This window comes from Coregonus clupeaformis, unplaced genomic scaffold (assembly GCF_020615455.1).
Source record: "Coregonus clupeaformis isolate EN_2021a unplaced genomic scaffold, ASM2061545v1 scaf6048, whole genome shotgun sequence".
NCBI classification, from domain to species: Eukaryota; Metazoa; Chordata; class Actinopteri; order Salmoniformes; family Salmonidae; genus Coregonus; species Coregonus clupeaformis.
In genome coordinates, this window is record NW_025539502.1 from 1 (window position 1) to 12,625 (window position 12,625).

At 52.4% G+C, this 12,625-nt stretch overlaps 1 protein-coding gene across 1 annotated transcript; it reads right to left on the minus strand.

Moving 5' to 3' along the window:
* Window positions 1-1,834: 1,834 nt before the first annotated feature.
* On the minus strand, window positions 1,835-5,545 carry LOC123490969 (ribosyldihydronicotinamide dehydrogenase [quinone]-like; the record flags this gene model as incomplete). Its single annotated transcript, XM_045220780.1, has 3 exons — window positions 1,835-2,138; window positions 5,061-5,185; window positions 5,411-5,545. Coding segments are annotated over 3 exons (380 nt in total), but the record flags the coding sequence as incomplete, so codon positions are not given.
* Window positions 5,546-12,625: the final 7,080 nt, after the last annotated feature.

Consider the following 12,625-nt stretch of genomic DNA (forward strand, 5'->3'; position numbering starts at 1 on the left):
ATATTCCATTCACCCAGTTCGATGTAACAGCGATAGGTTTAGGCTACCACATGATACTCAAATGTTCCCTGTACCCATCACGAGGTTGCTACAAACCAGCCTACGAATGAAAGTTTACAACGTAGGTGCACACAGGCCCGAGAGACAAATTTGAGACGACAGACAGTGACACACTTGCCTGCATCTAGCTGATCTAGGGTGTAATCATTACTCCAACAGTTGCAAACGAGAGTTTCTATTGTGCAAATGCAGGTATGTTTATCCCGTTTTGTTCCGTTTGCTTCCGTTTAAGAAACGTTTTTCAACAGAATCGGCGGAATGAATACACCCCTGATCACCCGTGAACAGAGTTCACTCTCATAACAGCCACGTTGTATTCCTTCTCTTCCCTTCGTTTGTGGACTTCGACGCACAACACATGTATGTGACCAGGCGAAAAAAGCTTTCCAAGCCAAACCGCTACACACAGCCTACATCGTTGTCCCCATATTAGCTAAAGTAACGTCATAGTCAGCATAGCTAATAGAACTAAGGCGTTAGTAAACCCGCTACAATCATGCAGTAACGTTACAGTGTGCAGTCAGTAGCAGTTACACCAGGCGGTCCCCCGTGGCAATAGATTAGTAATACAAAAGCTTACCTTGACTTGGAAGAGATCTAGTGTTGTGTTGGAAAGTCATAGCCAGCTAGCTAACATAGCATCCCTCTGTTTCGAGCCGGGTGTTTCAGTAGGCTAAACTAGCTAGCTGCATTTGCTAGCTAAGTATGTGAAACTGAAAGTGAAGAAAAAAAGACTAAACATTTCTCTCTCGCTTCTCCTTCATTTTGGAAGAAATTAATTTGTTCAAAACTGTTCAACTATTGTCTTTCTCTCTCTTTGAGTCAACTACTTACCACATTTTATGCACTGCAGCGCTAGCTAGCTGTAGCTCATGCTTTCAATCCTAGATTCATTATCTGATCCTTTGATTGGATGGACAACATGTCAGTTCATGCTGCAAGAGCTCTGATAGGCTGGAGGACGTCCTCCGGAAGTTGTCATAATTACTGTGTAAGTCTATGGAAGGGGGTGAGAACCATGAGCCTCCTAGGTTTTTGTATTGAAGTCAATGAACCCAGAGGAGGACGGAAGCTAGCTGTCCTCCGGGCTACACCATGGTGCTACCCTACAGAGTGCTGTTGAGGCTACTGTAGAACTTTGCAAAATAGTGTGTTTTAATCAATAATTTGGTGACGTAATTATATTTAGTATAGTTTTAGATTCAGAACATGAAGAATCACATCCCCATGTGCTACATCAGCAGCGATTGGACGGGGCGCTGAAGATGGTGTCCATGAGAAGCTTTCATTGAGTTGCTTGAGTAATTGAGATTGTGAATAAAAATTAATATTTCTGGCCTGGTCATTCCCATGCTCCACTACCTGATGCAAAGAACCTGTGTATTTTAGATTAGTCCAGAGGATCTCACCTCACAGCTACAGGAAGAGTATTTGTTTAAATCCCCCACGTTACATATGGGTTATGTTTGGGTTACATATGGGTTATGAATGAGTTACATATGGGTTATGAATGGGTTACATATGGGTTATGAATGGGTTACATATGGGTTATGAATGGGTTATATATGGGTTCTGTATGTGTTATATATGGGTTATGTTTGGGTTACATATGGGTTATGAATGAGTTACATATGGGTTATGAATGGGTTACATATGGGTTATGAATGGGTTATATATGGGTTATGTATGTGTTATATATGGGTTATGTTTGGGTTACATATGGGTTATATATGGGTTATGTTTGGGTTACATATGGGTTATATATGGGTTATGTATGGGTAATATATGGGTTATGTTTGGGTTACATATGGGTTATATATGGGTTATGAGGTCCCTTCATATAAAGTTACATTGAAACTATAGTGCCATCGTATGCTGTTTTCCTGCTCATTGTCAATGGGTATGAAACTCTAACAGAGGCTACTGGAACTAAACACATGATCAAAAGGGTCAAAAGGTCAAACCTTGAATATTCCATTGTTGTACATCTTCTGCAGTGAGAAGGCAAAGCCTTGAGTCAGGACTCTGTCTATCCAGCCCTTCATGATGGCTGGAACACTGAACCAGTACAGAGGGAACTGATGGGGAGAGAGATGTGGTTGACACTCCATCTACACCAATCCAATGATTATTAAACTATGATGGGGAGCGGAGGCTTAAATACTTTTGGGAGAATGGTAGAGAATTTAAAGGCAGCAAGGCACAGACTAAGAAGAAAGGCGGACAGAGAGAAAGAGAGACAGATAGAGAGGTGGGGGAGGGGAGAGAGACAGATAGAGAGGTGGGGAGGGGAGAGAGAGAGACAGAAAGAGAGGTGGGGGAGGGGAGAGAGACAGAAAGAGAGGTGGGGGAGGGGAGAGAGACAGAAAGAGAGGTGGGGGAGGGGAGAGAGACAGAAAGAGAGGTGGGGGAGGGGAGAGAGACAGATAGAGAGGTGGGGGGGAGGGAGAGACAGATAGAGAGGTGGGGGAGGGGGGGGGAGAGAGACAGAAATAGAGGTGGGGGAGGTGAGAGAGACAGAAATAGAGGTGGGGGAGGGGAGGGGAGTGAGACAGAAATAGAGGTGGGGAGGGGGAGGGAGTGAGACAGAAATAGAGGTGGGGAGAGGAGGGAGACAGAAATAGAGGTGGGGGAGGGGAGGGGAGAGAGACAGAAATAGAGGTGGGGGAGAGGGGAGTGAGACAGAAATAGAGGTGGGGAGGGGGGAGGGGAGTGAGACAGAAATAGAGTGGGGAGAGGAGGGAGACAGAAATAGAGGTGGGGGAGGGGAGGGGAGAGAGACAGAAATAGAGGTGGGGGAGGGAGTGAGACAGAAATAGAAGTGGGGAGGGGGAGGGAGAGAGACAGAAATAGAGGTGGGGGAGGGGAGTGAGACAGAAATAGAGGTGGGGGAGGGGGAGGGGAGTGAGACAGAAATAGAGGTGGGGAGGGGAGGGCGTGAGACAGAAATAGAGGTGGGGAGGGGAGGGGAGAGAGACAGAAATAGAGGTGGGGGGAGGGGAGGGGAGGGGAGAGAGACAGAAATAGAGGGGTGGGGAGGGGAGGGGAGGGAGTGAGACAGAAATAGAGGTGGGGGAGGGAGGGGAGGGAGAGAGACAGAAATAGAGGTGGGGAGGGGGAGGGGGAGAGAGACAGAAATAGAGGTGGGGGGAGGGGAGGGAGGGGGGAGAGAGACAGAAATAGAGGTGGGGGGAGGGAGGGGAGAGACAGAAATAGAGGTGGGGGAGGGGAGTGAGACAGAAATAGAGGTGGGGGAGGAGAGAGACAGAAATAGAGGTGGGGGAGGGGAGGGGAGTGAGACAGAAATAGAGGTGGGGGAGGGGAGAGACAGAAATAGAGGTGGGGGAGGGGAGTGAGAAAGAAATAGAGGGGGGGGAGGAGAGAGACAGAAATAGAGGTGGGGGAGGGGAGAGACAGAAATAGAGGTGGGGGAGGGGAGAGAGACAGAAATAGAGGTGGGGGAGGGGAGAGAGACAGAAAGAGAGGGTGGGGGAGGAGAGAGACAGAAATAGAGGTGGGAGTGAGACAGAAATAGAGGTGGGGGAGGGGAGAGAGACAGATAGAGGTGGGGGAGGGGAGAGAGACAGAAATAGAGGTGGGGGGAGGGAGAGAGACAGAAATAGAGGTGGGGGAGGGGGAGGGAGTGAGACAGAAATAGAGGTGGGGAGGGGGAGGGGAGTGAGACAGAAATAGAGGTGGGGAGAGGAGGGAGCAGAAATAGAGGTGGGGGAGGGGAGGGAGAGAGACAGAAATAGAGGTGGGGGAGGGGAGTGAGACAGAAATAGAGGTGGGGAGGGGGAGGGGAGTGAGACAGAAATAGAGGTGGGGAGAGGAGGGAGACAGAAATAGAGGTGGGGGAGGGGAGGGAGAGAGACAGAAATAGAGGTGGGGGAGGGGGAGTGAGACAGAAATAGAGGTGGGGAGGGGGAGGGGAGAGAGACAGAAATAGAGGTGGGGGAGGGGAGTGAGACAGAAATAGAGGAGGGGAGGGGGAGGGGAGTGAGACAGAAATAGAGGAGGGGAGGGGGAGAGCGTGAGACAGAAATAGAGGTGGGGAGGGGGAGGGGAGAGAGACAGAAATAGAGGTGGGGGAGGGGAGGGGAGGGAGAGAGACAGAAATAGAGGTGGGGGAGGGGGAGGAGTGAGACAGAAATAGAGGTGGGGGGAGGGGGAGGGGAGGGGAGGGGAGGGGAGAGAGACAGAAATAGAGGTGCGGAGGGGGAGGGGAGAGAGACAGAAATAGAGGTGGGAGAGGGGGAGGGGAGGGGAGAGAGACAGAAATAGAGGTGGGGGAGGGGAGAGACAGAAATAGAGGTGGGGGAGGGAGAGACAGAAATAGAGGTGGGGGAGGTGAGGGAGTGAGACAGAAATAGAGGTGGGGGAGGGGAGTGAGACAGAAATAGAGGTGGGGGAGGGGAGAGACAGAAATAGAGGTGGGGGGAGGTGAGGGGAGTGAGACAGAAATAGAGGTGGGGGGAGGGGAGGGGAGAGACAGAAATGAGGTGGGGGAGGAGAGAGACAGAAATAGAGGTGGGGGAGGGGAGTGAGGAAGAAATAGAGGTGGGGGGAGGAGAGAGACAGAAATAGAGGGTGGGGGAGGGGAGAGACAGAAATAGAGGTGGGGGGAGTGGAGAGAGACATAAATAGAGGTGGGGGAGGGGAGAGAGACAGAAATAGAGGTGGGGGAGGAGAGAGAGAATAGAGGTGGGAGTGAGACAGAAATAGAGGTGGGGGGGAGTGAGACAGAAATAGAGGTGGGGGAGGGGAGAGAGACAGAAATAGAGGTGGGGGAGGGGAGAGAGACAGATAGAGAGGTGGGGGAGGGGAGAGAGACAGAAACAGAGGTGGGGAGGGGAGAGAGACAGAAATAGAGGTGGGGGGAGGGGAGAGAGACAGATAGAGAGGTGGGGAGAGAGACAGAACGAGGCAGAAGAGAGCAAGAAAGGGGAAAGAAAGAGAGGGGGGGGAAGAGAGGGGGGGGAAGAGGTGTGACCTCTGACCTGGAAGATGACGAGCTCCGCCGCCTCCACTTTCCGCTGCTCGGCTATGATGTCATCACTGAGTCGACCCTCCTTCCAGGCTTCCATGGTCTCCTCTCCGTACTTGAAGTGCTCGGGTTCTTCACCTCACCTGACAAAGGGGGACAGAACAGCAGCAACGTCCAGCGTGTGTTCGCGTGTTGGCATGGGTGCTGGCGTGTGTGAGCATGTGTGTGTGTTGGCGTGTGTTGGCGTGTGTGTGTGTGTGTTGGCAGTGTGTGTGTGTGTGTGTGTGTGTGTGTGTGTGTGTGTGTGTGTGTGTTGAGCGTGTGTGTGTGTGTGTTGGCGTGTGTGTGTGTGTGTGTGTGTACCTGTGATATCGTCCATAGTGGCGGAGGCTCTGAAGTTCATGGCGTAGAGGTCAGACACAACGACCTTTGCAGCCCTGCTGTCTGGAGGGCTTCCACGGCAACGTCCCTTCGCTGCCGAGTTAAAGGACCCCCACTCTGGTGGGCGTGACACAATCAGGACTGTCTTCTGAGCTGGTACACACACAGGGACGCATACACACACACACACACACACACACACACACAGGGATGCATACACACACACACACACACACACACACACACACACACACACACACACACACACACACACACACACACACAGGGATGCATACACACACACACACACACACAAAGGACGCATACACACACACACACACACACACATACACACACACACACACACACACAGGGACGCATACACACACACACACACACACACACACATACACACACACACACACACACACACACACACACACACAAGGGACGCATACACACACACACACACACACACACAGGGACGCACACACACACACACACACACACACACACACACACACACACACACACACATACACACACACACACACACACACACACACACACACACACAAGGGGATGCATACACACACACACACACACACACACAAGGGATGCATACAACCACCACGCACACACACACAGGGACGCATCACACACACACACACACACACACACAGGGACGCAACACACACACACACACACACACATACACACACACAACCACCCACACACACACACACACACATGATATAGGGACGCACACACACACATACACAGGGATGCATACACACACACACACACACACGCACACACACACACCCACCGACACCCAACACACACACACACACACACACACACAGAGAGAGAATGAAGAGTAAGGACGCCATGTATGATAAGGTGGTCGATGGATCAGTCATAACTGTTTACCTAACGTAAAACCACATGTCAAGTTACATTTCATTATGAATGTGTTATTACCTTGTTTTTACTCACTCTTAGGAAAAAAGGGTTCCAAAAGGGTTCTGTCCCAACAGGAGAACCCTTTTTGTTCCAGGTAGAACCCTTTTGGAACCCAAAAAGAGTTCTACGTGGAACCAAAAAGGGTTCTACCTGGAACCAAATGTTTTTTTTTTAAAGGGTTCTCCTGTGGGGACAGACGGGAAAAAACGTTTTGGTTCTAGATCGCACCTTTTATTCTAAGAATGTGTCATTACTGTATTATTAGTGCGACTTCGTTCCAAATGGCACCCTGTTCCCTTTATAGTGCACTACTTCTGACCAGGGTTCATAGGGTCATGCACTACATAGGGCAGTGTTTCCCAACTCCAGTCCTCCAGTACCCCCAACACCACACATGTCTGATGTAGTCCCAGACAAGCACACCTGATTCAACTGGTCAACTCATCATCAAGCCCTCGATGAGTTGAACCAGGGGTCATTTGGGCCCCAGCCTGTATTAGTGGGTTATTACTCAGGTTACCAGGAACCACCATTACCACGTTCTAGGTTGAGCAGTAGACTGCTTGTACATTCCATTCACATACTTTCAGAGAGAGTCGTGAAGGGAAAACATGTCTAGTAAGTCTTCCATCAGGGGGTACAAAAACAATATCCTATTACAGACAGTACTGACTGTAGGCTGGCCAGGAGGCTCCACAACATCCTCCTGTTACAGACAGTACTGACTGTAGGCTGGCCAGGAGGCTCCACAACATCCTCCTGTTACAGACAGTACTGACTGTAGGCTGGCCAGGAGGCTCCACAACATCCTCCTGTTACAGACAGTACTGACTGTAGGCTGGCCAGGAGGCTCCACAACATCCTCCTGTTACAGACAGTACTGACTGTGAGGCTGGCCAGAGGCTCCACAACATCCTCCTGTTACAGACAGTACTGACTGTAGGCTGGCCAGGAGGCTCCACAACATCCTCCTGTTACAGACAGTACTGACTGTAGGCTGGCCAGGAGGCTGTAACGATCCCGGCAGTCTGAGTCGGGTCCTGTCTGTGGACTAGTTGTTATGTTCGTGATCTCCAGTTTCCCGAGGGTTCTGGAACGCTCCGGGGAGCTCTCTTGATTTCCGCACCTGCATCCCATCAGCAATCTGCACACCTGGTCCTGATCATCACCCTTCTTAGGCTCTGGCCTAACATCCATTCCCTGCCGGATCGTTAGCCATGAACAGTAGGTTTACCAGAGTATCAGTCTTAGAGCCTAGCGTTAGTTTTGTTGTTTTTGCACCTTGTTGGTTTGTTGCTTACTTACCCCGTTGTGTTCCATCTGCAGTCACCCGTCCGGAACCTTCCTCCAACCTCTGCCTGGTGGGCGGCTGCCGACCCAGGATGGGATCAACCACTGCACCCCCAACAACTAATCAACGCCCGCCCGCTCTGTTCCCTGGATTATTCAGCATCACTCTTGAACTTGTAAATAAACACTCACCTTCGTTTCAACTTACCTTGTCCTGGTCTGCTTCTGGGTTCTGGCTTAGCAACTGCGTGACAGAACGATCCGGCCAGTAATGAACCCAGCTGGACCTGGACTCTGTTGCCATGCCATTACCCAGCAGGAGAAGATGTTGGGCCATCATAGCACGGTACTACAGGAGATCGCGGTTGTCAGTTCGGAACCTTTCTACCGGTCTGACGGAGGTCCAGAACCAACGCAAGTGTCCGGTGGAAGATCCACTACCCGGTTTCACCCATCTCGCCTGCCGCTTCTGAAGCTGTGTCCTTCCGTGAGCCCAAGGTTCGACACCGGATAAATATGAGGGGGAGCTGGGAAGATGCCGTTCCTTCCTTATGCAGTGTGGATTAGTGTTCGATCTACAGCCCTACTCTTATGCTCACAGACAAGGCTAGGATAGCCTTTGTGATTGAGTTGCTGCGTGGTCGAGCGCTGGAGTGGGCTTCAGCCGTTTGGGAACGAGCAGGATCCCTGCATGGCCATACCAGGGGTTCACGGCCGAGATGAGGAAGCTCTTGACCATTCCCGTCCGAGGGGAGGGACGCAGCTAGGCGCCTGTTTCCGCTTCGCCAAGGAACTCGCAGCGTGGCCGACCGTGATCGAGTTCAAGAACGTTGGCTGTGGAGAGTGGGTGGAATGAGAGGCTCTGCAAGCGGCCTTACCAGGGTCTGTCGGAGCAGCTCAAGGATGAGTTGACTCTCCTATCCGGAGTCTAGTGACCTGGACAGCTTGGTAGCCTTGTCTATTCGGGTGGATAATCGAGTCCGAGAGCGAAGGAGGGAGAAGCAATGGGCTCCGTCCAACCGATCAGCTTCTCAGGTTCCAGTCGGGTCGTCAAACCGCGGTGGCTCGCTAAGGTTGGGAGGACTTTTAGCGAGCCAGTTTCGACCTCTCAATACCTCTGTCAGACCCCGTTTCCGGCTACCCTGATGAACAGGAATCAGAGCTTAGCGATAACGCTTTATCGATTCAGGTGCCGATGGAAGCTTTCTAGATGCCGAGTTGGTGGAACAGCTGGGGCTTTCCAAGGAGCAATTGCCGGAAGCCATTGAAGCTACCACTCTGGACGGCAGTAGTCTGGCACGTATCACGATGAGGAACTGAACCGGTTAAGATGCGGTTGCCGGGGAATCATTCTGAGATGATTTCATTCTTCATTCTGCCGTCTTCCCAGGTTCCTCTGGTCCTTGGATACCCCTGGCTGAAGGAACACAATCCCACGTTCGATTGGGTGACGGGCAAGGTAACGAGTTGGAGCCTTGATTGTCATGCTAACTGTCTCAAGACTGCCTGCCCCCATTCGGTTCCCAGTCAGGTGATTGAGGCTAAACCCCAGATTTGTCCCTGGTTCCCGAGACATATACGATTTGGGGAAGTTTTCAGTAAGCAGAAGGCTCTGTCACTCCCTCCCCACCGACCATAATGATTGTGCCATCAACCTGTTCCCTGGAGCTGTCTACCCCCAAGGGAAGGTTATACAGTATCTCCCGACCTGAACGTGAGGCTTTGGAGACCTACATCAAGGAGTCCCTAGCTGCTGGTCTCGTTCGTCCCGTCATCACCCCCTGGGGGCAGGATTCTTCTTTGTGGGTAAGAAGGATGGCTCTCTTCGACCGTGTATTGATTATCGGGGGGTTGAATGACATCACGGTCAAGAACAAAAGTATCCCCTGCCCTTGATGAGTTCTGCCTTCGACTCTTACAGGGTGCTACGGTGTTCACCAAGCTAGACCTACGCAATGCGTATCACATGGTCCCGGATCAGAGAGGGGGACGAGTGGTTGACGGGTTTCAATACACCGATGGGTCACTCGAGTATCAGGTGATGCCGTTTGGACTGACCAATGCTCCAGCGGTATTCCAGAGTATGGTGAAACGACGTCCTGAGAGATATGATCGGTCTCTTTGTGTTTGTTTACCTGGATGACATTCTGATCTTTCGAAGGAACCTTCCGACCACGTCCAGCATGTCCGGCAGGTTCTGCAGCGATTGTTGGAGAATCGCCTGTTCGTGAAGGGGCCGAGAAGTGCGAGTTTCACGCCCACACGACATCCTTTCTCGGGTACATCATCTCCAGGGGAGAGATTAGGATGGACCAGGAGAAGGTTAGAGCGGTTCTGGAATGGGCCCAGCCCGGTACGAGATTGCAGCTCCAGAGATTTTTGGGGATTGCAATTTCTACCGCAGATTCATCCGGGATTACAGCCGTGGCCGCTCCGTTAACTGCCTTGACTTCCAGTATCAGGACCTTCAAGTGGAATCCGGAGGAGGATCGAGCGTTTCTGGATTTGAAGAGGCGATTCACCAACGCACCGATTCTCTCTCAACCGGACACGGCCCGTCAGTTCGTCGTTGAAGTGGACGCGTCTGATGTGGGAGTTGGCGCCATCCTGTCGCAGCGATGCTCCACGGACAGTAAACTCCATCCCTGCGCCTACTATCTCGTCGCCCTTTCGCCTGCGGAGAGGAATTACGATGTGGGTAACCGGGAGCTTCTCGCGGTGAAACTTGCCTTGGAGGAGTGGCGCCACTGGTTGGAGGGGGCGGAGCAACCGTTTATTGTCTGGGACTGAACACAAGAATCTTGCTTACGTGCAATCGGCTAAACGTCTCAACTCCCCGTCAGGCCAGGTGGGCGTGTTTTTCGGACGATTCAAGTTTTCCTGACGTTCCGACCTGGATCTAAGAACGGCAAGGCGGGACGCCTTGTCTCGGATGTTCTCAAGACGGAGGAGAGTGGGTCCAAGACCGAGACAATTCTCCCCCGGAACTGCGTCGTGGGAGCAGTTATGTGGAAGATTGAGGAGGAGGTGCTGGCGGCCTTCGGACTCAGCCCGGTCCCGGTAACGGTCCACCCGGTCGGTTGTTTTGTGCCTGAGTCGGTTCGTCCTGCTGTCCTCAAATGGTCCCACGCCCAGCAAGATGGCTTGTCACCCTGGCGTGGCTCGGACAATGGCGTTCTTCGCAGACGTTTTTGGTGGCCTGCCATGGCCGAGGATACTGGGGTTATGTTGCTGCCTGTCCAGTGTGTGCGCAGAATAAGAGTACCAATCGGCCCAGCTCTGGACTACTTCACCCCCCTTCCTATTCCCCGCGACCATGGTCGCATCTGGCCCTGGACTTTGTCACTGGGTTGCCCGCTTCTGAGGGGAACACGGTCGTTCTGACTATCGTGGACAGATTCAGCAAGTTCGCCCACTTTGTGCCTATTGCCAAGCTTCCTCTGCCTCGGAGACGTCCGAGATCCTGGTTAGGGAGGTTTTCAGGGTCCACGGGTTGCCCAGTGATATCGTTTCCACCGTGGCCCTCAGTTTACCTCTGCTGTCTGGAAGTCCTTCTGTTTGGCCATTGGAGCTACAGTCAGTCTCACATCTGGTTTTCACCCCCAATCTAATGGTCAGGCGGAGAGAGCCAACCAGAAGATGGAATCCACGCTACGCTGTCTGGCCTCTTCCAACCCCACCTCCTGGGTCTCTCAGTTGCCTTGGGTTGAGTATGCCCACAATACTCTCCCCTACATCTGCCACTGGGATGTCTCCCTTCCAGTGCCTGGTATGGCTACCAACCTCCTTGTTCCCTTCTCAGGAGAAGGAGCTCTCAGTGCCTTCTGTTCAGGTCCATATTCGTCTGCCACCGGACCTGGCATCGGGCCAGAAAAGCACTCCTTAGAGTTTCGGACCGGTATCAGCTCCAGGCGAATCGTGCCGGATCCCCGCTCCCACCTACACCATCGGAGATAGGGTCTGGTTGGCCACACGGGATCTTCCTTTACGGACTGAGTCCAGGAAGTTGTTACCGAAGTTCATTGGTCCGTTTGTGGTGGAGAAGGTGATCAATCCGGTGGCAGTTCGACTCAAACTCCCGAGGACGCTCAGGAGTCCATCCCACCTTTCATGTCTCCTGCCTCAAGCCTGTTTTCCTCAGTCCTCTGTTGCCTCCTCCGCCTCCTCCTCCTCCTCGGATGATCGGAGGTGGTCCTGCCTACACGGTGCGTCGCATCATGGATTCCAGACGGGGCGGGGCCGGGGTTCCAGTATCTCGTGGACTGGGAGGGGTATGGTCCTGAAGAGAGGAGTTGGATTCCGCGGCGACAGGTCCTAGATGCTGACCTCATCAGTGACTTCTCACCGCCTCCATCCTGGCGCTCCGGGGAGTCCGCCCGGTGGCGTTCGTCGGAGGGGGGTACTGTAACGATCCCGGCAGTCTGAGTCGGGTCCTGTCTGTGGACTAGTTGTTATGTTCGTGATCTCCAGTTTCCCGAGGGTTCTGGAACGCTCCGGGGAGCTCTCTTGATTTCGCACCTGCATCCCATCAGCAATCTGCACACCTGGTCCTGATCATCACCCTTCTTAGGCTCTGGCCTAACATCCATTCCCTGCCGGATCGTTAGCCATGAACAGTAGGTTTACCAGAGTATCAGTCTTAGAGCCTAGCGTTAGTTTTGTTGTTTTTGCACCTTGTTGGTTTGTTGCTTACTTACCCCCGTTGTGTTCCATCTGCAGTCACCCGTCCGGAACCTTCCTCCAACCTCTGCCTGGTGGCAGGCGGCTGCCGACCCAGGATGGGATCAACCACTGCACCCCCCAACAACTAATCAACGCCGCCCGCTCTGTTCCCTGGATTATTCAGCATCACTCTTGAACTTGTAAATAAACACTCACCTTCGTTTCAACTTACCTTGTCCTGGTCTGCTTCTGGGTTCTGGGCTTAGCAACTCGTGACAG